The sequence below is a fragment of the Salvelinus namaycush genome, chromosome 33 (genome assembly GCF_016432855.1).
Source record: "Salvelinus namaycush isolate Seneca chromosome 33, SaNama_1.0, whole genome shotgun sequence".
Lineage (NCBI taxonomy): Eukaryota > Metazoa > Chordata > Actinopteri > Salmoniformes > Salmonidae > Salvelinus > Salvelinus namaycush.
In genome coordinates, this window is record NC_052339.1 from 36,957,362 (window position 1) to 36,982,983 (window position 25,622).

At 42.8% G+C, this 25,622-nt stretch overlaps 2 protein-coding genes across 6 annotated transcripts in view; one reads left to right on the top strand and one right to left on the bottom strand.

Moving 5' to 3' along the window:
• fam162a (family with sequence similarity 162 member A) overlaps positions 1-6,994 on the bottom strand; it is a 24,057-nt gene extending 17,063 nt beyond the window's left edge. The window contains exons 1-2 of one of the 3 annotated variants that reach the window (XM_038972551.1): positions 6,907-6,994; positions 1,358-1,498 (exon numbers count right to left, since the gene is read on the bottom strand). In XM_038972551.1, the coding sequence (XP_038828479.1) occupies positions 1,358-1,472 (115 nt within the window). In that variant the 5' untranslated portion in view covers positions 1,473-1,498; positions 6,907-6,994. Of the gene's footprint in view, positions 1-1,357; positions 1,499-5,184; positions 5,364-6,906 lie in introns of those variants that run through there. The other 2 variants (XM_038972550.1, XM_038972552.1) reach the window with 2 other exon arrangements.
• Positions 6,295-24,510, top strand: mix23 (mitochondrial matrix import factor 23). 3 transcript variants are annotated; one of them, XM_038972553.1, is made up of 5 exons: positions 6,295-6,410; positions 13,275-13,400; positions 21,672-21,818; positions 24,021-24,080; positions 24,208-24,510. In XM_038972553.1, exons 1-5 carry the CDS (start codon positions 6,360-6,362, stop codon positions 24,256-24,258), a joined length of 435 nt encoding a protein of 144 aa, XP_038828481.1. In that variant the 5' UTR covers positions 6,295-6,359; the 3' UTR covers positions 24,259-24,510. The 3 variants fall into 3 exon arrangements, with proteins under 3 accessions (XP_038828481.1, XP_038828483.1, XP_038828482.1); XM_038972555.1 differs by lacking the exon at positions 6,295-6,410 and adding an exon at positions 7,216-7,438; XM_038972554.1 differs by lacking the exon at positions 6,295-6,410 and adding an exon at positions 12,450-12,564.
• Positions 24,511-25,622: the final 1,112 nt, after the last annotated feature.

The window sequence follows — 25,622 nt, forward strand, 5'->3', positions numbered from 1 at the left end:
GTAGTTAACTAGTGATTATGTTAAGATTGATTGTTATAAGATAAGTTTAATGCTAGCTAGCAACTTACCTTGGCTCCTTGCTACACTCGCGTAACAGGTGGTCAGCCTGCCACGCAGTCTCCTCGTGGAGTGCAATGTAATCGTCCAAAATGGGCATCCAACAATGCTGATTACCGATTTTCAAGTTTTCATAACATCGGCCCTAATTGAGTCGGCCATTCCGATTAATCATTCGACCTCTAATAGAGACAGTTAAGACTCAGATTGAGGAATCGTTTAATTTCACACGCCACGGCTGTTAACCTCCATGGTTACATCCCTTCCCTCATCCTCAGGAGTGAACTTTCTCCCAGTTTCTATGGCAACTAAATGTCAGGCACCCCTGTGGCGTAGACTAGACTGAGATCAGATGATTAATGAAGATATTATTACTGAGATGACTGAAGAGTTGGCTCAGTGATTTACTAACAGATAACTGCAGTACACAGCTGATGTTGACATGTGCAATCTTTTGGAGGAACCTCTTCCGCCACATAAATATATATTTTTTTTTTATGTACTGTGGGTCCACTGGGAAGAAAAAAGACTCTGGAATGACTTCCTGACTGAGCACACAGCCAAAGGCTGGAGAACAAAACAGACACAGGGTCAGAGGCTGGAGAACAAAACAGACACAGGGTCAGAGGCTGGAGAACAAAACAGACACAGGGTCAGAGGCTGGAGAACAAAACAGACACAGGGTCAGAGGCTGGAGAACAAAACAGACACAGGGTCAGAGGCTGGAGAACAAAACAGACACAGGGTCAGAGGCTGGAGAACAAAACAGACACAGGGTCAGAGGCTGGAGAACAAAACAGACACAGGGTCAGAGGCTGGAGAACAAAACAGACACAGGGTCAGAGGCTGGAGAACAAAACAGACACAGGGTCAGAGGCTGGAGAACAAAACAGACACAGGGTCAGAGGCTGGAGAACAAAACAGACACAGGGTCAGAGGCTGGAGAACAAAACAGACACAGGGTCAGAGGCTGGAGAACAAAACAGACACAGGGTCAGAGGCTGGAGAACAAAACAGACACAGGGTCAGAGGCTGGAGAACAAAACAGACACAGGGTCAGAGGCTGGAGAACAAAACAGACACAGGGTCAGAGGCTGGAGAACAAAACAGACACAGGGTCAGAGGCTGGAGAACAAAACAGACACAGGGTCAGAGGCTGGAGAACAAAACAGACACAGGGTCAGAGGCTGGAGAACAAAACAGACACAGGGTCAGAGGCTGGAGAACAAAACAGACAGGGTCAGGATAGTTAAATCAGCTGAACTCATCCCTCACCAGGGAATCAGGTGTGTGTTCCTACCATGTGCTGGGACTGCAGGTGCTGCAGGCGGAGGTTCTGGGTTTCCTGTCTGAGGTTTACTGCACATCCTCCTCTGTCCCCCCAGCTCAGCCAGAGCTCTGCGCCGTCCCCCCATCTGTCCCACCTGTCTGCACCATTGACCTGTGAGAGAGACCACCACATCAGTCAGAAGAAACCTTTAACCTCCACAACAGAAAGAGCGCAGCATCAGCTTCAATGAGAACAGTCTAAGTCTGGAGTAGCTCAGCAGTCTAAGGTACTTCATCACTACAGAACCCGGTTCGAGCCCAGGCTGTGTCACAAACTCCCTTCATCGGAAGTCCTATAGGGCAGCGCACAATTGGCCCAGCGTTGTCCGGATTAAGGGAGGGTTTGGCCAGGAGGCTTTACTGGGTGCAACGCACTCCAGCTGCTCCTTGTGGCGGGTCGGGCACCAGCAGGCGGGCCGGGCACCAGCAGGCGGGCCGGGCACCAGCAGGCGGACTTCGGTCATCAGTTGAACGGTGTTTACTCCGACACATTGGTGTAGCTGGCTTCCGGGTTAAGCGGGCTGGTGTTAAGCGCGGTTTGGTGGGTCATGTTTCGGAGGACGTACGACTCGACCTTCACCTCTCCCAAGCCCGTTGGAGAGTTGCAGCAAAGAGACAAGATCATAATTGGATATCACAAAATTGGGGAGGAGGTAAAATACAAAAATATAGAAAAAACAGTCTTGTGACAACCACTACTACCATGGCTATGAGCTGAACACTGCCTCAAACACCTACAACCTATGATTACATTTTTATTTATTTTTACTTCAACACCCTTTTCTCCTCATTTTTTGTGATATTCAATTGGTAGTTACAATCTTGTCTCATCGCTGCAACTCCCCGTACGGACTCAGGAGAGGTCGAGAGCCATGCGTCCTCCGAAACACCACCCTGCTTCTTCGCACACGTCGCCCAGTCGCACCAATGTTTCAGAGGAAACACTGTCGAACTGACAACCAATAACAGTCCTCCTGAGTGGTGCCTCAGCACTTAGACCGCAGCGCCACTCAGGAGGCCCGGATTACAATTAAACCAAAAAATAAATCAGGTATTAGCTAGGAACATCCTACAGCAGGTGACAACATACCCAAACCACAAATTGTGTCATATTTCTACTGTGCTACTCACTCTGTGCTGGCTAGTTTGTCTTGCACAGTAAAAAGTTGGTTTGAGATTCGATATTCGCCAGTCATTCGCGTCGTCACGTCAATATTTCGCGAACGACTAATTCCGGGTCTGAGGAGCTATTAGATGTTAGCCTAGCTGCCCATCACGCTAGCAGGGTTTTCTTGATGGCATGAACACGGTTAGCCATTGAGGCTGGGCCTGAGGATTGTCCCGGGTCGGTGGCAGTCTAGATCCCTGCTGTTTGTTGTTTTCTTCCCTGTGAACTGCCCTGTCTGGAACTGAAGCCACTCCTACATTGTCTTGGCTGTGTGCTTGGGGTCATTGTCCTGTTGGAAGGTGAATTCAGACTGGGGCTGAGTGCTCTGGAGCAGGTTGTCATCAAGGATCTGTGTACTTTTTTTCTCCTTTCATCTTTCCCCGCGATCCTGACTAATTACAGTTACCAGCCTCAAATTGCAGCCAAAATAAATGCTTCATAGTTCAAGTAACAGACACATCTCAACATCAACTGTTCAGGGGTGACTGCGTGAATCAGGCCTTCATGGTAAAATTGCTGCAAAGAAACCACTAAAGGACACCAATAATAAGAAGAGACTTGCTTGGGCCAAGAAACACGAGCAATGGACCGGTGGAAATTTGTCCTTTGGTCTGGAGGCCCAATTGGAGATTTTTGGTTCCACCCGCCGTGTCTTTGTGAGACGCAGAATAGGTGAACAGATGATCTCCGCATGTGTGGTTCCCACTGTGAAGCTTGGAGGAGGAGATGTGATGGTGTGGGGGTGCTCTGCTGGTGACAAGGTCTGACTTATTAAGAATTCAAGGCACACTTAACCAGCATGGCTACCACAGCATTCTGCAGCGATACGCCATTCCATCTGGTTTGGGCTTAGTGGGAATATCATTTGTTTTTCAACAGGACAATGACCCAACACACACTTCCAGGCTGTGTAAGGGCTATTTGACCAAGGAGAGTGATGATGCTGCATCAGATGACCTGGCCTCCACAATCACCTGACCTCAACCCAATTGAGATGGTTTGGGATGAGTTGGACCGCAGAGTGAAGGAAAATAACAAGTGCTCAGCATATGTGGGAACTCCTTCTAGAAACTGTTGGAAAAGCATTACAGGTGTAGCTGGTTGAAAGAATGCCAAGAGTGTGCAAAGCTGTCATCAAGGCAAAGGGTGATTACCGTGAAGAATCTCAAATATATTTAGATATGTTTAACACTTTTTTGGTTACTATGATTCCATAGGTGTTATTTCATAGTTTTGATGTCTTCACTATTATTCTACAATGTAGACAATTGTACAAATAAAAGGAAAACCCTTGAATGAGTAGGTGTTCTAAAACTTTTGACCGGTATGTATGTATGTATGTATGTATGTATGCATGTATACACACACAAATGTTGGAATAATTTTCTGTGTAGACTAAATTGTGTGCAACTTTCCTCCTTATGTAAGAGATAATCACCAACATTCTAGTCCCTTTGCGGAGTTCATTTTTCCAAGGTAATGTACAGAACTGAGGCGTTTATCCCGCTTATACCACAGCTGCCAAAGAAAACAATAAGAAAGCACACATTTAACGGTAGAAATATGTATTTTCACTGATATCTTAATTTATAAGCAAATGTCATACTTTCTCATCTTTTGGTATATTATTGCAAGGTGCCCCAATATCTGGTTATAATGTCCATTCTAGAATGCCCTTCCAGCCAATCAGAAATTAGTATTCAACAATATTGTGGTATAAATAAGGAAGAGCTTAGAAGAGCTATAGAAATTGTAACGTTTCAAATATTTATATAAAAAGTGTGTAAGTGCTTTATGGGAAAACAAAAGGGTGTGCAATGCGTTTCCCTACGCTGTGAACAATCTAATGTTGGTTTGATGTGCCTAGGTCATGTGATCAAGGAGATATTCGTTGGTTCAGATCCCTAGGTCATGTGATCAAGGAGCTATTGAAATTAGTCAAAAACTAAAACTAACAAAATTAAGGTCTAAGAAATTCATGCATTTTTCATTAAACCAAAGGATGTGTGATGTCCTACCATTTGAACAGTTCAAAGTTAGTTTGGGGTGTGTCACATGGTCAAGGAGCGATTGCATTTTAAATAAGAAAAATGTTGGAATCAATTGAAGAAAAAAGGGGTGTGCAACATACCGAGGTTGCTAGGTCACATGGCTAGAGTGAAATTTTAAATACTGAAATTGTAACAAGTTTCAGTTATAATTGTGTAAGTGCTTTATGGGAAAACGAAAAGGTGTCCCTCCCTTCTGAACAGTTTAAAGTTTGTTGGAATTTTCTCGAGGTGGTTAAAGTGATTGAAATTAGAATATTTTAATCATGCAATTGTTGAAGGTACCTAACTAGTTGCATTAGACCGTGGGCCAGGCTGCCTACTTCATGCCGTATGATAATGAAACTCAGGTCGGAATCGGGAAAATAATAAATGTCTTATGTTTTACACCATTTTTCCTAACCTGAATACTGTACTTCAAATCGTTAACGAGCTATTTAAGTGTGAAGCTCTAAATGTCTGGTGAATATCGAATCTCAAACCAACTATCACGGTTCTCGACTGTCTGTCGTACGTGCTTGTTGTCCCACAGTTCTTCAAACCAGATATAGAACGGGTCAAACACTGACATGCAGTACTCACCTATGGTCGTGCCAAGAGCATTGTAGGGTCTGATGAAGTTCATGTTAAAAGGTTTTAAATAAGATGCGACCTTATGCCATGAAAACGTACCAAAAATGTTATTCGACAGTTCCCTTCAGCTGTTGAAAGTCACGCAGCACAATACACGTACGACCCAATATATATAACTGCGACCGCGAAGGGGGTGGAGAAGGCTCTTCACTATTTACCACAACCACAAAGTCATAATTATGTCTAAACCACGCTTATTTCTACAATGTATCTCCTTAAAACCTGATTTTAAACCTAACCCTAAACGTAACCACACTGCTAACATTATGCCTAACCTAGACCAAAAAGCTAATTTTAGTTTTCATTAAGTTTTACGATATTGCCAATTTCGAATTTGTGGCTGTGGTAACTAGGGACAAATGCGTCGCAGGGAAATGAGAAGGACCCTACATGAGCGCAGGGTGCCTTACTATCGCCTGCTCAATAAAACATGTTATACAAAGATACTGTAAGGACCCTGGTATCGACTTTGCTGCTCGACCATGCTTTTGCGGCACAGTCGATAGCGCGCTGGACTTCGGGCTTAAAAGGTCGAAGGTTCGAGGCTTGCTCCCTGCCTGTTTCATTACAATACATATTACAGAAATGTTGTAAAAATGCTATTCAGTGTCTTTGATGGTACGTCAGACAGAGCTCAACTGGGAAATTAGTACCCGTTCTGTTCTTCTGTGGATTTTATATGGCGGTTGGCAACCAACTTCAAGGTGCATTACAGCCACCACTTATTTAGCGTTGTGTGTCTCAGCCTTGTGACTACACTTTCCTCCCTTCTCTCGGCCTGAGGACCCCCCCGTCCCTTCTTTTTCCTGGATCTTATACAGGTGTCTTCCCCTGTTCCACAACTCTTGCCACTTTTGCTCACGGTTCTACCTGTACTGTACATTGACATGGAACTTATAAGAAGCACCTTTCAGAATTAAATGCCATGTTTATACGGCGAATCTTTGGTGCAAAATTATGAACGGAAATTAACTTTATCATAATATTGTATGTTAATTGGTTTGTTATTTCAGTAAATATCGTTTTTATCATTTGGATGTGCTTATTATGTTCAGGCATTCGGGCAGGGCACGTATTTCACGTGTTGCGCATGTAGGACCCGTGGGAGGACCTTGTAGTCCACAATGGCGGCGCCCAACCGAACTTTAAACTGTGAGGACTTTTCAATGTTTCAGGTAATACTGGTGTCATCTTTTTGTATGTCATGAATAGCATTTTAGTATGACATTCACGACAACCGATAAACACGGATAATTGTGACGCTCTGTGTCGTGATCGGATTGAATGAGTGACACCTGCTGGTATGGACCTAGCTCTCTAACTTGTGCAACCCCCTATCATTGGCATATTCAACAGCGTTTAAGAAATATATAATTTTCAACGGTATTATCCTGCGATCAAGCAATCAACGTTATGTGATTACTGGTGTCGTAAAAATGTTAGCTAACCGGTTAGCAATTAGCATGCTTGACATTTCAGTGGAAATACTACTATTATCAGCTTTTTGATAAGCGGTTTAGCAATGAAAATACCTCCCGTATCGGCATACGTTCCCCAGTTATTGGCCACCATACAATTGTGTTAAATGACATATCTATTTAATTGTTTTAAAAAGAGAGACTAACCTCGTCTCCGAAGTGTTTACTATACTGAATAAAAATATAAACGTACCTGAGGGTGGTGGCGTGACAGGTTACTGGTGGAGTTTTTCTCTTCCTTTTCTGTGCTGCATGTTTTGTGCCCCGGAGAGCCAGCCCCTTCTGGTCGCTATGGCTGGTGCGGTAGATACAGTGCTGCAACAGAATTTTAATCCTCTGGTGCAAGCAATGTGGGTGGTCCACTGCGACAACCATTGGTCACCCGAACACTCAGCCTGTCCGCCAGGGTCCGCCGAGGTACACCATGCACCTTGGTAGATAAGAATAGAAATACTCGTGGTATTCTCCTAAAAACATCCCTGCCCCGCAGTCCTCCATGGCTTGGAACATGTCCATCTGACTAACCTTGGCAGCCCGGCGGATAGCCATCCCTGCCCCGCAGTCCTCCATAACATGGAACATGTCCACCTGACTAACCTTGGCAGCCCGGTGGAGAGCCATCCCTGCCCCGCAGTCCATAACATGGAACATGTCCACCTGATTAACCTTGGCAGCCCGGGGGATAGCCATCCCTGCCCCGGACAGACAACTCCAATTTTGATACGGTAAAGCTTGACAACAATCAAATCAAAGTTTATTTCTCACATGTGCCGAATACAACAGGAGTAGTAGACCTTACCGTCAAATGCTTACTTACAAGCCCTTAACCAAGAGTGCCGTTTTAAGAATAGAAATGAAGATAAGGAGGGTACCAGTACCAAGTCAATGTGCGGGGATACAGGTTAGTCGAGGTAACTGAGGTGATATGTACATGTAGGTAAAGTGACTATGCATAGATAAAACAACGAGTAGCAGCATTATACATAAAAAAGGGTTGGGGTTAATGCAGATAGTTTGGGTTGCCATTTGATTAGCTGTCAAGCAGTATTACGGTTTGGAGGTAGAAGCTGTTCAGAAGTCTTTTGTACCTAGACTTGGCACTCCGGTACCGCTTGCCGTGTGGTAGCAGAGAGAACAGTCTATGACTAGGGTGTCTTTGGCAATGTTTAGGGACTTCCTCTGACACCACCTGGTATAGAGGCCCCAGTGATGTACTGGGCCCACGCTCTACCCTCTAGCGGTCAGAGGCTGAGCAGTTGCCATACCAGGTGGTGATGCAACCAGTCAGGATGCTCTCGATGGTGCAGCTGTCAAACTTTTTGGGGATCTGAGGACCCATTCCAGATCTCTTCAATTTCCTGAGGGGGAATAGGCTTTGTCGTGCCCTCTTCACAACTGTCTTGGTGTGTTTGGACCATGATGATTTGTTAGTGATGTGAACACCAAGGAACTTGAAGCTCTCAACCTGCTCCACTACAGCCCCGTTGATGAGAATGGGGGCGTGCTCGGCCCTCCTTTTCCTGTAGTCCACAATCCTCTCCTTTGTCTTGATCACGTTGTGGAAGAGGTTGTTGTCCTGGCACCACACTTCCAGGTCTCTGACCACCTCCCTAGAGGCTGTCTCATCATTGTCAGTGATCAGGCCTACCACTGTTGTCGTCTACAAACTTAATGAGTCGTGCTTGGCCATGCAGTCATGGGTGAACAGGGAGTACAGGACGGTACTAAGCACGCACCCCTGAGGGGCCACTGTGTTGAGGATCTGTTAGAGCGGTATGCAAATTGGAATGGGTCTAGGGTTTCTGGGATGATAGTTTTGTGAGCCATGACCAGCCTTTCAAAGCACTTCATGGCTACAGATGTGAGTGCTACGGGTCAGTAGTCCTTTAGGCAGGTTCCCTTGGTGTTCTTGGGCACAGGGACTGTGGTTGTCTGCTTGAAATATGTAGGTATTACAGACTCGGCCAGGGACAGGTTGAAAATGTCAGTGAAGACATTTGACAGTTGGTCAGCGCATGCTCAGAGTACAAGTCCTGTTAATCCATTTGGCCCTGCGGCCTTGTGAATGATGACCTGTTTAAAGGTCTTACTCAAATCGGCAAGCGTGATCACACAGTCGTCTAGAACAGCTGGTGCTCTCATCCATGCCTCTGTAACAGTTTAACTTTAGTCCGTCCCCTCGCCCCGACCCGGACGCGAACCAGGGACCCTCTGCACACATCAACAACAGTCACCCACGAAGCATCATTACCCATCGCTCCACAAAAGCGGCGGCCCTTGCAGAGCAAGGGGAACCACTACTTCAAGGTATCAGAGCAAGTGACATCACCGATTTGAAAGGCTATTAGCGAGCACCACCGCTAACTAGATAGCCATTTCACATCCGTTACACCTCAATGTTGCTTGCCTTGAAGCGCGCATAGAAGTCATTTAGCTCGTCTGGTAGGCTCGTGTCACTGGGCAGCTCGCGGCTGTGCTTCCCTTTGTAGTCCGTTATCGTTTGCAAGCCCTGCCACATCCGACGAGCGTCGGAGCCAGTGTAGTAGGATTCAATCTTAGTCCTGTATTGACACCTGTTTGATGGTTCATCTGAGGGCATAGCAGGATTTCTTATAAGCGTCTGGGTTATTGTCCCGCTCCTTGAAAGCGCCACAGCTAGCCAGAAGGAGTGTATTTAGTCTTAGAACTTACTGTTATTTTCCAGTCCATTAAAATGTTTAGCTCGAGGGGATTTAGTACTCCAGTTGGGGGAAAATTAGCTAGGCGGCATTCCCCCTACAGTTCTCAGCCATTAGCTTCGCCCACGACGGCCTCATGTGAACTATAACCCCGACGCTGTGTTTTAACTAGAGGTCGGCCGATTAATTAGGGCCGATTTCAAGTTTTCATAACAATCGGAAATCGGTCATTTTGGTCGCCGATTTTGCCGTTTTTTTATTTTTTTAAATTTATTATTATAAGAATTTTTTTACACCTATATTTAACTAGGCAAGTCAGTTAAGAACACATTCTTATTTTCAATGACGGCCTAGGATGATGATGGTGGGTTAACTGCCTTGTTCAGGGGCAGAACGACAGATTTTTACCTTGTCAGCTCAGGGATTCAATCTTGCAACCTTACAGTTAACTAGTCCAACGCTCTAACCACCTGATTACATTGCACTCCACGAGGAGACTGCCTGTTACGCGAATGCAGTAGAAGCCAAGGTAAGTTGCTAGCTAGCATTAAACTTATCTTATAAAAAACAATCAATCATAATCACTAGTTAACTACACATGGTTGATGATATTACTAGTTTATCTAGCGTGTCCTGCGTTGCATATAATCGATGCGGTGCATATCGTTGCTCCAACGTGTACCTAACCATAAACATCAATGCCTTTCTTAAAATCAATACACAGAAGTATATATTTCTAAACCTGCATATTTAGCTAAAAGAAATCCAGGTTAGCAGGCAATATTAACCAGGTGGAATTGTGTCACTTCTCTTGTGTTCATTGCATGCAGAGTCAGGGTATATGCAACAGTTTGTGCTGCCTGGCTCATTACGAACTAATTTGCCAGAATTTTACGTAATTATGACAACATTGAAGGTTGTGCAATGTAACAGGAATGTTTAGACTTATGGATGCCACCCGTTAGATAAAATACGGAACGGTTCTGTATTTCACTGAAAGATTAAACGTTTTGTTTTCGAAATGATAGTTTCCGGATTCTACCATATTAATGACCTAAGGCTCGTATTTCTGTGTGTTATTATGTTATAACTAAATCTATGATTTGATATAGCAGTCTGACTGAGCGGTGGTAGGCAGCAGCAGGCTCGTAAGCATTCATTCAAACAGCACTTTCGTGCGTTTTGCCAGCAGCTCTTCGCAATGCTTCAAGCATTGAGCTGTTTATGACTTCAAGCCTATCAACTCCCGAGATTAGGCTGGTGTAACCGATGTGAAATGGCTAGCTAGTTAGCGGGGTGCGCGCTAATAGCGTTTCAAACGTCACTCGCTCTGAGACTTGGAGTAGTTGTTCCCCTTGCTCTGCATGGGTAACGCTGCTTCGAGGGTGGCTGTTGTCGATGTGTTCCTTGTTCGAGCCCAGGTAGGAGCGAGGAGAGGAGCGGAAGCTATACTGTTACACTGGCAATACTAAAGTGCCTATAAGAACATCCAATAGTCAAAGGTATATGAAATACAAAACGTATAGAGTGAAATAGTCCTATAATTCCTGTAATAACTACAACCTAAAACTTCTTACCTGGGAATATTGAAGACTCATGTTAAAAGGAACCACCAGCTTTCATATGTTCTCATGTTCTGAGCAAGGAACTGAAACGTTAGCTTTCTTACATGTCACATATTGCACTTTTACTTTCTTCTCCAACACTTTGTTTTTGCATTATTTAAACCAAATTGAACAGGTTTCATTTTTTATTTGAGGCTAAATTGATTTTATTGATGTATTATATTAAGTTAAAATAAGTGTTCATTCAGTATTGTTGTAATTGTCATTATTACAAATAAATAAATAAAAATCGTCCGATTAATCTGTATCGGCTTTTTTTGGTCCTCCAATAATCGGTATCGGCGTTGAAAAATCATAAATCGGTCGACCTCTAGTTTTAACTTTTAGAAACGTGAAAAATTATCACTTGCGATACGACTTTTGAAACATATGGCCTTGATCAAGAAAGAATCCTTCGAATAAAAAGGATAGTTACAGATCCCTATGGAACCTTCATCCTAGAAACTACACTTCAGCTACAGTTGGAGTTATACAAAGAGGTGTTCAGAGCATACCAGATTGTAGAATAATAGTGAAGACATAAAAACTATGAAATAACACACATGGAATCATATAGAAACCAAAAAAGTGTTAAACAAATCTAAATATTTGATATTTGACATTCTTCAAATTAGCCACACTTGATGACAGCTTTGGACACTCTTGGCATTCTCTCAACCAGCTTCATGAGGTAGTTACCTGGAATGCAGGTGACTACTGTCGGCGATGGAAACACATTGAACTTTAGATTGTTATTCGGTACATGAAAACTTAAGCAAAAAATAAAATATTGTTTGCACTACATCATAGAGCACTGATTTCTATCCACAACAAGTCAGTGGTGGGAAAATTTGCATATTTTCTTTATGTGGATTTTAGAATACTCGCATGAAAATCTGTCACGGATAGGATGGAAACCTAGCTAGTGACGCCAAATTCACTCTGCATCTTCCATAGCCCGAAGAAATGACTTGAATTGATGTCACGACCTCTACAAGCCTGAATGTTGAAGAAAATTCTATTTTAACGTACTTTACCGGTTGTCTGTGTGGTTGGTCCTTATGCAGGTAGGAATGTGAGACAATACTGTATATCCACAGGAAAGTATAATTACATCAACTTTTCAAAGTGCTGGTTGTGTGTTCAGATTTCTAATACATGCAGGACACGCACACATACTAGACGAGCTGGTGCACGTGTTTACATGGTTCTGCACACGCACACATACTAGACGAGCTGGTGCACGTGTTTACATGGTTCTGCACACGCACACATACTAGACGAGCTGGTGCACGTGTTTACATGGTTCTGCACACGCACACATACTAGACGAGCTGGTGCACGTGTTTACATGGTTCTGCACACGCACACATACTAGACGAGCTGGTGCACGTGTTTACATGGTTCTGCACACGCACACATACTAGACGAGCTGGTGCACGTGTTTACATGGTTCTGCACACGCTTTAGGTGTTAGACATCTGAATGCACTACCAGGTTATTTAATTATACTTTCCTGTGGATATATTCCTACCTGCAAAAGGACCAACCACACGGACAACCCGTAAAGTAAGTTAAAATATAAATGTATTCTACATTCTGGCTTCTAGAGCTTGATAGGAAATTTTGCAAACTAATGTATGGCATTACTGTGAACCAGAAATGCACAAACCAGAGGTATCACAGTCTGGTGTCAGGCAACATCTTCACTTGCAGTGAATGCTAAATGCACTCTGCTGTTTTAGCAGTCATACTATTTCCCCTGGCTTAGATTGTGCAACGTGCATAACAGAATGGTCAGGTGACACCTATTATTTACGCACGTAATACTGTGTTACAGCTAGCTAGCTAAATATATATAATGTCTAAGTAAGTTAGCTACACATTCATTCATGCTTTTAAAGAAGAGAGCTCGGGTCAATGGATGTTTCACACCCCATATGTAGTTAGCGCTTGACAACCTTTTGCTTGTGGTCTAAGCAGGGGTGGACTGGGACCAAAAATCAGCCCTAACACACCGGCAACTTTTTTTTCTTTGAAGCTACAATTTTTTTGCCAGATAATAATGATTTTGCACAACAACAAAAAACATAGTTAGACAGGCCCACTGAGCTAAAGATGCCCGAAGTACCAGATGGCCAGTCCGCCCCTGGGTCTAAGGACAGTGTCTCTGCCTCAGTTGGCCTCTCAGAAGATCTGCACTGTTCTATTTTGTCAGTAAACTCTGTCAATAAACTGTCTGGGTCTGTCAGTAACGATCTGTCTGTCCCTCCCCCCAGGATGTTCTGAAGGCGATGCGTAACATAGATGACCGTATTGTCCATTCTCTCAACACCACCGTTCCGACTGTCTCCTTCTCAGGCAGAGTGGACGCCTCCCAGACATGCAGAAAGCTCTATGAGTCTGTGAGTCACAGCTTTTACCTTTAACCTCCCCCCTCCACACCAGTATACCTTTAACCTCTCCTCTACACAGATTACCTTTAACCTCTCCTCTACACAGATTACCTTTAACCTCTCCTCTACACAGATTACCTTTAACCTCTCCTTTCTCCACACCAGTATACCTTAAGCCCGTGATATCTGACATGCTGTAGCCTTTGCATTGGATAGTGTTCTAAATAAACAGAGTAAAACTCACGGACGACTAAGAAAAGCTCAAACCAAATGTCACCCACTGGGTCAAACAGCTGAAAAGACAAAGACATGTTTCCACAAGTATATATATTTTTACCCTCTACTGGGTGGAGTCAACTAGCCAATACATCTCTGTTGCTAGGCAGGAACTTAAATTCTTACGGCTGAGATCCCGTTAACGGGATCGATATGACAACAGCCAGTGAAAGTGCAGGGCGCCAAATTCAAAACAACAAAAATCTCATAATTAAAATTCCTCAAGCATACAAGTATTATACACCATTTTAAAGATAAACTTGTTGTTAAACCCACCACCGTGTCCGATTTCAAAAAGGCTTTACGACGAAAGCATACCATGCGCGATTATGTTAGGTCAGTGCCTAGTCACAAAACACAGGCATTTTCCCAGCCAAATAGAGGAGTCACAAAAAGCAGAAATAGAGATAAAATGAATCACTAACCTTTGATGATCTTCATCAGATGGTACTCATAGGACTTACACAATACATGTATGTTTTGTTCAATAAAGTTCATATTTATTTCCAAAAATCTCAGTTTACATTGGCGCGTTATGTTCAGTAGTTCCAAAACATCCAGTGATTTTGCAGAGACCCACATCAATTTACAGAAATACTCATCATAACTGTTGATGAAAATACAAGTGTTATGCATGGAATTAAAGATATACTTCTCCTTAATGCAACCGCTGTGTCAGATAAAAAAATGTAAAAAAGCTTTACAGCGAAAGCACACCATGGAATAATCTGAGTACAGCACTCAGCCACCAAAACAAGCCATACAGATACCCGCCTTGTTGTGGAGTCAACAGAAGTCAGAAATAGCATTATAAATATTCACTTACCTTTGATGATCTTCATCGGAATGCACTCCCAGGAATCCCAGTTCCACAATAAATGTTTGTTTTGTTCGATAAAGTCCATCATTTATGTCCAAATACCTCCTTTTTGTTCACGCGTTTAGTTCACAAATCCAAATACACAAGGCGCAGGCACTTAGTTCAGACAAAGTCAAAACAGTTCCAGTACAGTTCGTAGAAACATGTCAAACGATGTATAGAATCAATCTTTAGGATGTTTTTATCATAAATCTTCAATAATGTTCCAACCGGACAATTCCTTTGTCTTTAAATGTATGAAAGGGAACTCAGCTCGCTCTCACAGCTGCGCTCGTGACTTAGCTCATGGCATTCTGCCAGACCCCTAAGTCAAACGGCTCTTATTCGCTCCCCTTTCACAGTAAAAGCCTGAAACAAGGTTCTAAAGACTGTTGACATCTAGTGGAAGCCTCAGGAAGTGCAATCGGACCAAATGTACACTATCTTGGATAGGCATATACTTGAAAATCTACAAACCTCAGATTTCCCACTTCCTGGTTGGATTTTTTCTCAGGTTTTTCCCTGCCATATGAGTTCTGTTATACTCACAGACATCATTCAAACAGTTTTAGAAACTTCAGAGTGTGTTCTATCCAAATATACTAATTAATATGCATATCTTAGCTTCTGGGCCTGAGTAGCAGGCAGTTTACTCTGGGCACGCTTATTCATCCGAATGTGAAAATAGCGCCCCCAGCCATAAGAAGTTAAGTGGTTCCTCTCATTGGTATAGTCATGGCCCTGCTTCCCATGTGTGTATGTCATAGGACTGTTCCTCTTCACTTCATCTGACCTGACCCACATTCTTCACTAATCCATAGCTTTCCAACCCTATCAGTGGCCGCAACCAAGTGATTGCCTTTTCCCTCACTTAGTAACTCTTCAGGCCCATACCCCACCATATAAACTCAGCAAAAAAATAAACGTCCTCTCACTGTCAACGGCATTTATTTTCAGCAAACTTAACATGTGTAAATATTTGTATGAACACAACAAGTTTCAACAACTGTAACATAAACTGAACAAGTTCCACAGACATGTGACTAACAGAAATGGAATAATGTGTCCCTGAACAAAGAGGGGGGTCAAAATCAAAAGTAACAGTCAGTATCTGGTGTGGCCACCAGCTGCATTAAGTACTGCAGTGCATGAGATGTTACCCCACTCTTCCACCAAGACACCTGCAAGTTCACGGACATTTCTGGGGGTAATGGCCCTAGCCCTCGCCCTCCGATCCAACAGGTCCCAGACGTGCTCAATGGGATTGAGATCCGGGCTCTTCGCTGGCCATGGCAGAACACTGACGTTCCTGTCTTGCAGGAAATCACGCACAGAACGAGCAGTATGGCTGGTGGCATTGTCACGCTGGAGGGTCATGTTAGGATGAGCCTGCGGGAAGGGTACCACATGAGGGAAGAGGATGTCTTCCTTGTAATGCACAGCATTGAGATTGTCTGCAATGACAACAAGCTCAGTCCTATGATGCTGTGACACACCGCCCCAGACCATAACGGACCCTCCACCTCCAACTCGATCCCGCTCCAGAGTACAGGCCTCGGTGTAACGCTCATTCCTTCGACGATAAACGTGAATGCGACCATCACCCCTGGTGAGACAAAACCGCGACTTGTCAGTGAAGAGCACTTTTTGCTCTTTTTGCTTTTTGCTCGGGCAGTTGTTGTTGCCATCCTGTACCTGTCCCGCAGGTGTGATGTTCGGATGGGCCGATCCTGTGCAGGTGTTGTTACACGTGGTCTGCCACTGCGAGGACGATCAGCTGTCCGTCTCCCTGTAGCGCTGTCTTAGGCTTCTCACGGTACGGACATTGCAATTTATTGCCCTGGCCACATCTGCATGCCTCCTTGCAGCATGCCTAAGGCACGTTCACGCAGATGAGCAGTGTAACTCGCAGGGACCCTGGGCATCTTTCTTATGGTGTTTTTTAGAGTCAGTAGAAAGGCCTCTTTAGTGTCCTAAGTTTTCATAAATGTGACCTTAATTGCCTACCGTCTGTAAGCTGTTAGTGTATTAAAAACTTCTTATGACTGCAGGGGCAGTATTGAGTAGCTTGGATGAAAGGTGCACAGAGGTGCCCAGAGTAAATGGCCTGCTCCTCAGTCATAGTTGCTAATATATGCATATTATTATTAGTATTGGATAGAAAACACTCTGAAGTTTCTAAAACTGTTTGAATTATGTCTGTGAGTATAACAGAACTCATATGGCAGGCAAAAACCTGAGAAGTTCCACTTCCTGTTTGGATTTTTTCTGAGGCTGGTAGATTTTCAACCAAGCTCTCATTGAAATTACAGGGAGATATGGATGAGTTTTCACTTCCTACGGCTTCCACTAGATGTCAACGGTCAACAGAACTTTGTCTGATGACTCTACTGTGAAGGGGGGCCGAAGGAGACAGGAATGAGTAACCACTGCCATGAGCTGACCACGCTTTGACCATGCGCCTTCACGTGAGAGGCAGCTCCGTTCCATCGCTCATCTGAAGTCAATGTAATTCTCCGGTTGGAACGTTATTCAAGATGTATGTTAACAACATTCTAAAGATTGATTCAGTACATCGTTTGACATGTTTCTACTGACTGTTACGGAACTTTTGGACATTTCGTCACGTTATAGTGGACGCGCTTTGTGACTTTGGAATTTTTTACCAAACACGCTAACCAAAGTAGCTAATTGGACATAAATAACGGACATTATCGAACAAATCAAGCATTTATTGTGGACCTGGGATTTCACTGGCTGTTGTCATATCATCCCGTTACCGGGATTGCAGCCATAAGAAGTTTTAACATCCATTCCACAGGTGCATGTTCATTAATTGTTTATGGTTCATTGAACAAACATGGGAACCAGTGTTTAAACCCTTTACAATGAAGATCTGTGAAGTTATTTGGATTTTTACGAATTATCTTTGAAAGACAGGGTCCTAAAAAAGTGACATTTCTTTTTTTGCTGAGTTTACATTCCTCATTCATGTAACAATTCACTTCTGGTGTAGCAAGTATTTCAAACTAGAACCCAAAATTGTAATGAGACAATGTTTCAGTCTGATCAACTGTAGGCTACTAACAACAGCAGAATCATACAGCTTATTCACCCTGACCATCTTGGTTTACCCTGGCCAGAGGGGACTTGGTGCATTGGCCGTAGCAGCTGTGGTTGAGATCAGTAGCCTACAGTTGATCAGACTGAACATTTTGTTTTCATCCCATACAGGACGGTAGCGTCCCACCTGGCCAACATCCGGTGAAATTGCAGAGTGCGAAATACAAAATTCGTAATATTAAACATTCATGAAGATTCAAGTGTCTTACATCATTTTAAAGCTTAACTTCTTGTTAACTTCTTATGGCTGGGGGCAGTATTGAGTAGCTTGGATGAATAAGGTGCCCAGAGTAAACTGCCTGCTACTCAGTCCCAGAAGCTAAGATATGCATATTAATTAGTATATAGTATATTAGTATGTGGCTTGTTTTGGTCTCTGAGCGCTGTACTCAGATTATAGCATGGTGTGCTTTTTCGGTAAAGTTTTTTTGAAATCTGACACAGCGGTTGCATTAAGGAGAAGTTTATCTAAAGTTCCATGTATAATACTTGTATCTTTTATCAATGTTTATTATGAGTATTTCTGTAAATTGATGTGGCTCTCTGCAAAATCACCGGATGTTTTGGAGGCAAAACATTACTGAACATAACGCGCCAATGTAAACTAAGATTTTTGGATATAAATATGAACTTTATCGAACAAAACATACATGTATTGTGTAACATGAAGTCCTATGAGTGTCATCTGATAAAGATCATCAAAGGTTAGGGATTCATTTTATCTCTTTCTGCTTTTTGTGACTCCTCTCTTTGGCTGTAAAAATGCCTGTGTTTTTCTGTGACTAGGTACTGACCTAACATAATCAGATGGTGTGCTTTCGTCGTTAAGCCTTTTTGAAATCAGACACGGTGGTGGGATTAACAACAAGTTTATCTTTAAAATGGTGTAAAATACTTATGGTTGAGGATTTTTAATGATGAGATTTCTGCTGTTTGAATTTGGCGCCCTGCACTTTCACTGGCTGTTGTCAAGTCGATCCCGTTAACGGGGATCTCAGCCGTAAGAAGTTAATCCAGCCGCTTTGTCAGATTTCAAAAAGGCTTTATGGTGAAAGCATACCAAGCGATTATCGGAGGACAGCGCCCCGCATACAAAAGCATTAAAAACATTTTCCAACCAAGCAGATGCATCGCGAAAGTCAGAAATAGCAATAAAATAAATCGCTTACCTTTTGAAGATCTTCCTCTTTTTGCAATCCCAAATGTCCCAGTTACACAATGAATGGTTGTTTTGTTCGATAAAGTCCTTCTTTATATCCCAAAAATGTCCGTTTATTTGGCGCGTTTGTTTCAGAAGTACACCTGTTCAAACTCGCACAACATGCCTACAAAGGATTCTAAAAAGTTACCTGTAAACTTGGTCCAAACATTTCAAACAACATTTCTAATCCAACCTCAGTACACTAATATGTTAATAATCGATACAATTTAAGACGGAATTAACTGTTTCCAATACCGAAGAAAAACAACGAGCGCACAGTCATTCACCAAAAATACTAGAGTCCTTCTGAGTGACACTTAGAAAGAATATGAGTACTTCTTCATTTAAAAAAAAAAAACATTGAACAATTTCTAAAGACTGTTGACATCTAGTGAAAGCCATAGTATACTTCCAAAGTTGTGGCAAAATGGCTTAAGGACAACAAAGTCACGGTATTGTGGTGGCCATCACAAAGCCCTGACCTCAATTCTATGGGAAATTTGTGGGCAGAACTGAAAAAGTGTGTGCGAGCAAGGAGGCCTACAAAGCTGACTCAGTTACACCAGCTCTATCAGGAGGAATGGGCCAACATTCACCTAACTTATTGTGTGAAGCAGGTCGAAGGCTACCCGAAACATTTGACCCAAGTTAAACAATTTAAAGGCAATGCTACCAAATACTAATTGAGTGTATGTAAACTTCTGACCCACTGGGAATGTGATGAAAAAAATTTAAGCTGAAATAAATCATTCCCTCTACTACTATTCTGACATTTCACATTCTTAAAATAAAGTGGTGATCCTAACTGACCTGAGACAGGGAATTTGTACTAGGATTAAATGTCAGGAATTGTGAAAAACTGAGTTTAACTTCTAGTTCCTCCCAAACCCGGATCCGGGAGCACCCCCACCAGTAAAAAAGCTGACTAGCATAGCCTAGCATAGCGTCACAAGTAAATACTAGCATCTAAATATCATTAAATCACAAGTCCAAGACACCAGATGAAAGATACACATCTTGTGAATCCAGACATCATTTCTGATTTTTAAAATGTTTTACAGGGAAGACACAATATGTAAATCTATTAGCTAACCACGTTAGCAAAAGACACCATTTTTTTTTTACTCCACCAGTTTTTTACTCCATCAGTAGCTATCACAAATTCGACCAAATAAAGATATAAATAGCCACTAACCAAGAAACAAATTCATCAGATGACAGTCTGATAACATATTTATTGTATAGCATATGTTTTGTTAGAAAAATGTGCATATTTCAGGTATAAATCATAGTTTACCATTGCAGCCACCATCACAACTCGACTAGAATAACTACAGAGAGCAACGTGTATTACCTAATTACTCATCATAAAACATTTCTTAAAAATACACAGCGTACAGCAATTGAAAGACACAGATCTTGTGAATCCAGACAATATTTCAGATTTTCTAAGTGTTTTACAGCGAAAACACAATATAGCGTTATATTAGCTTAGCACAGTAGCAAACCACACAACAGCATTGATTCCAGCCAAACATAGCGATAACGTATTCACCACCAAAATATATTAATTTTCACTAACCTTCTCAGAATTCTTCAGATGACAGTCCTGTAACATCATATTACACAATGCATATAGAGTTTGTTCGAAAATGTGCATATTTAGCGTCACAAATCGTGGTTATACAATGAGAAAAGTTGCCAAGCTGCCCAGAAAATGTCGGGCGCCATCTTGGAGAGTCACTTATTCTAATCAATAAATAATCATAAACTTGACTAAAAAATACATGGTGGACAGCAAATGAAAGACAAATTAGTTCTTAATGCAATCGCTTTGTAACATTTTTTAAATTAACGTTATTGCGCAATACATCGTGCGCTAAAGCAAGGCTACACTGAAATTAATGGCGGCTTATGCATTTAACATTTTTCAACAGAACAACGATTTATCAGCATAAATAGTTCTTACTTTTTGATGACCTCCCATCAGAATCTTGGGAAAGGTGTCCTTTGTCCAGAACAATCGTCTTTTGGTTGAAAGCTGTCCTCTTGTCCTGTCGAAATAGCCGCTAACGTTCGGCATGTGCCGGAAAGGTGTCCAACTCTTGAAAGCGCGTCACAAAGAAATGCCAGAAAATCGCAATAAACTGATATAAATTGCTATAAGTCGGTTTAAATTAACTACCTTATGATGTCTTTAACAACTATAACGAATAAAAACATGACCGGAGATATAGAACTGGCAAAACGAAAGCTTGGCAGGAGGCCACTCTGATGTCCCTACTGCGCCAGGCGCAACGTTGAAAAGGACGGTACTTCCGCTCCAGGGTCTTATATAAGGTCCCAGATTGCGCAATCCACTCCATTCAAATTCTCCCCGCTTACTGACATCTAGAGGAAGACGTATGCAGTGCATGTAGCCCGATGGCTTACATGGGGACTTATAAACTGACCTCAGAACAGGGACCTCGATTTCTGAAATCTCACTCCCTGACAGGAAAAGTGCTGCAGAATGAGTTCTGTTTCACTCAGAGAAATAATTCAAACGGTTTTAGAAACTAGAGAGTGTTTTCTATCCAATAGTAATAATAATATGCAAATTGTACGAGCAAGAATTGAGTACGAGGCAGTTTAATTTGGGAACACATTTTTCCAAAGTCGAAATAGCACCCCCCATAGGCTCAAGAGGTTTTAAATGTATTTGGCTAAGGTGTATGTAAATTTCCGACTTCAACTGTATGTGGTGTTTGTTGTATTTGATGTTTGTTGTGTATATGTGGTGTCATGTTTTGTGTATGTTATGTTTGTGGTGTTGTTGCAGCTGATGGAGGCCCACCTGAGCAGAGACCGAGCCATTAAGACGTGTATAGCCCAGACCTCTGAGGTGGTGGGCCAGCTGAGAGAGCAGAGAGCCAAGGACGGAGACAACATGACAACTGTCAAACTACTCAGGAAGGAACAGACCAAGGTAATACATTACCTATACTACACTATGATCCACACCACACTGTACCAAGGTAATACATTACCTGTACTACACTCTACTAAGCTACAGCCCCCCACGTAGCTCCCCCCACCCCCAAACATTTTCCCGCTGCTACACCCCTCCATGGTAATGTAGGTAGACCGCTGCCATTTTTTTGACAACACACAATCAAATCAAAGTTTATTTGTCACGTACGCTGAATGCAACAGGTGTAGACCTTACAGTGAAATGCTTACTTACAGGCTCTAACCAATAGTGCAAAACAGGTATTAGGTGCAACACTATGGTGAAGCCAGCTAGCCAGGCCAGGTTTATAAGATATGGTGAAGCCAGCTAGCCAGGCCAGGTTTATAAGATATGGTGAAGCCAGCTAGCCAGGCCAGGTTTATAAGATATGGTGAAGCCAGCTAGCCAGGCCAGGTTTATAAGATATGGTGAAGCCAGCTAGCCAGGCCAGGTTTATAAGATATGGTGAAGCCAGCTAGCCAGGCCAGGTTTATAAGATATGGTGAAGCCAGCTAGCCAGGCCGGGTTTATAAGATATGGTGAAGCCAGCTAGCCAGGCCAGGTTTATAAGATATGGTGTAGCCAGCTAGCCAGGCCGGGTTTATAAGATATGGTGAAGCCAGCTAGCCAGGCCAGGTTTATAAGATATGGTGAAGCCAGCTAGCCAGGCCGGGTTTATAAGATATGGTGAAGCCAGCTAGCCAGGCCGGGTTTATAAGATATGGTGAAGCCAGCTAGCCAGGCCAGGTTTATAAGATATGGTGAAGCCAGCTAGCCAGCTAGCCAGGCCAGGTTTATAAGATATGGTGAAGCCAGCTAGCCAGGCCAGGTTTATAAGATATGGTGAAGCCAGCTAGCCAGGCCAGGTTTATAAGATATGGTGAAGCCAGCTAGCCAGGCCAGGTTTATAAGATATGGTGAAGCCAGCTAGCCAGGCCAGGTTTATAAGATATGGTGAAGCCAGCTAGCCAGGCCAGGTTTATAAGATATGGTGAAGCCAGCTAGCCAGGCCAGGTTTATAAGATATGGTGAAGCCAGCTAGCCAGGCCAGGTTTATAAGATATGGTGAAGCCAGCTAGCCAGGCCGGGTTTATAAGATATGGTGAAGCCAGCTAGCCAGGCCAGGTTTATAAGATATGTTGAAGCCAGCTAGCCAGGCTAGGTTTATAAGATATGGTGAAGCCAGCTAGCCAGGCCAGGTTTATAAGATATGGTGAAGCCAGCTAGCCAGGCCAGGTTTATAAGATATGGTGAAGCCAGCTAGCCAGGCCAGGTTTATAAGATATGGTGTAGCCAGCTAGCCAGGCTGGGTTTATAAGATATGGTGAAGCCAGCTAGCCAGGCTGGGTTTATAAGATTCTCTACATATTTTATAGATAAAAACAACTCAATTATATATGCATACAATGTTGTTTTCATTGTTGCTTGAACAGTAGTTAAGATTATTTGCTTTTGATCATTGAGCCCTATTTTGGATGCAGCAGTTGTTAGCTAAAATGCCGACACGTGACCACGACTAACGTGGAAAAGACGCAGGCTAAATGAGGCTACATGCTAAATACAGTACACGGTAGTATGAGGCGTCACAAAGGTTATAAATGGCTATAAACTTAACAGTATAAACAGAATAGTATATATCTTAAACGAGGCATGTGTCACACAGCATAAATGAGCTAGCATGGCTGGCTAACATCTTGGCTAGCAGGCTAGAAATGACATGACGCACATGGAACAGGAAAATACCTTGTAAACATTATTAACATGGTAAATAACAATGGCTCCCTTAACAGCAATGAAGTAATGACCTAAAGAAGCAATAACAGTACTGACACTTCGATGCCCTAAAACACAGGTCAAACAGTCAGTCCATTCTGACCACGATCTCATTCTGACGGCAGCGGCGAGGTTCAGTGAGGCACACAGGAAATGGCGAACTGTGATTGGCTGATACAAGTGAGGTGACTTGTAGGCACCACTAATAAGAAAATAAGGAGTGATGGGCAAGCAGAACAAACTACCAGGTCAGGGTTGCTAAAACTGCTAACTAGGAGCTGGAATTCTTAACACCTCAATAGTCTCCAGGTTTCTGTTGTTGTCAGTATTTGACTGTATTAGGAGCAGGGTTCAGTGTTACCTTGTTGTAGTTATATGAGTGTCTGTCTGTCTTTTCTCCTCCAGTTAAAACTCATGCGGTCGGAGCTGAATGTCGAAGAGGTTGTTAATGACAGAAGTCTGAAGGTAAGACCATCACTCTGACCTCTCATCTCATGGCCTGTTTGACCTCTCAAGCACACTCCCAAGATCTCTCTCTCAGACACAGATATATGCACTTCAATGACCTTCTCCTGTGCTGTTCCTTCCTCAGGTGTTCAGTGAACGGTGCCGGACCCACTACACGCCTCCTACGGTCAAGTGACTATCTGAGCTGCTCTGGTGAGAATGGCTGCAGATCCAGGTGGCTGCATCAGGACCAGAACCAGACCGAGCCATTGAGTCATCCGTGGACTTGACCTGAGGGACCCTTCAGCCGACCACACTGTTATCATCCATGGGGAACGCTGCGTTGCCTCACAACAAGGCCACCTCTGTCAAGCAATCTGCTCTGTTTATTTTCATGATTGTAGTTTTTATTTGAATTTTTTTAAACAATGAAGTGTTTTCCAATGGCCCTCTGGTGTCTGACTTATTTTTTTAAGAAACAAAGTGTTTTCCAATGCCCCCCTCCCCAGTTGAGGCGTAACTTAATGTCCTGCTACACTAGACTTGCTGAGCGTGAGACGCTCCTATTCATTTCAATGAAACCTGGGTGGAAATGTCTGCTCCATCTAAAATTACAACCAACTGATTGCAGCATTACTGCAAAAATGGAGAAGGAAAGGGGAGAAGGTAAGGAACTTCTGTCGGCCCTGCATTAAAGACCAAAATTGGCTAAAGATAAATGAAGTATACCAGTTTAAAAAAAAATACAGGTTGCAAAATAGTTGGGAGGAGATCTTCGATGTACTGATTGGTACATGGTTTATGAACTGATACACAAAACGGCGCTGGATTGAAATGATTATACAAAATTCTTGCAACCAATAGAATGTTATATACTGTACAGTTGAAGTCGGAAGTTTACATACACTTAGGTTGGAGTCAATAAAACTCGTTTTTCAACCACTCCACAAATTTCTTGTTAACAAACTATAGTTTTGGCAAGTCGGTTAGGACATCTACTTTGTGCATGACACAAGTCATTTTTCCAACAATTGTTTACAGACAGATTATTTCACTTATAATTCACTGTATCACAATTCCAGTAGGTCAGAAGTTTACATACACTAAGTTGACTGTGCCTTTAAAAAGCTTGGAAAATTCCAGAAAATAATGTCTTGGCTTTAGAAGCTTCTGATAGGCTAATTTACATCATTTGTGTCAATTGGAGTTGTACCTGTGGATGTATTTCAAGGCCTACCTTCAAACTCAGTGCCTCTGCTTGACATCATAGGAAAATCAAAAGAAATCAGCCAAGACCTCAGGAAAGTCTGGTTCATCCTTGGGAGCAATTTCCAAACGCCTGAAAGTACCACGTTCATCTCTACAAACAATAGTACGCAAGTATAAACACCATGGGACCACGCAGCCGTCATACTGCTCAGGAAGGAGACGCGTTCTGTCTCCTAGAGATGAACGTACTTTGGTGTGAAAAGTGCATATCAATCCCAGAACAACAGCAAAGGACCTTGTGAAGATGCTGGAGGAAACAGGTACAAAAGTATCTCTATCCACAGTAAACCG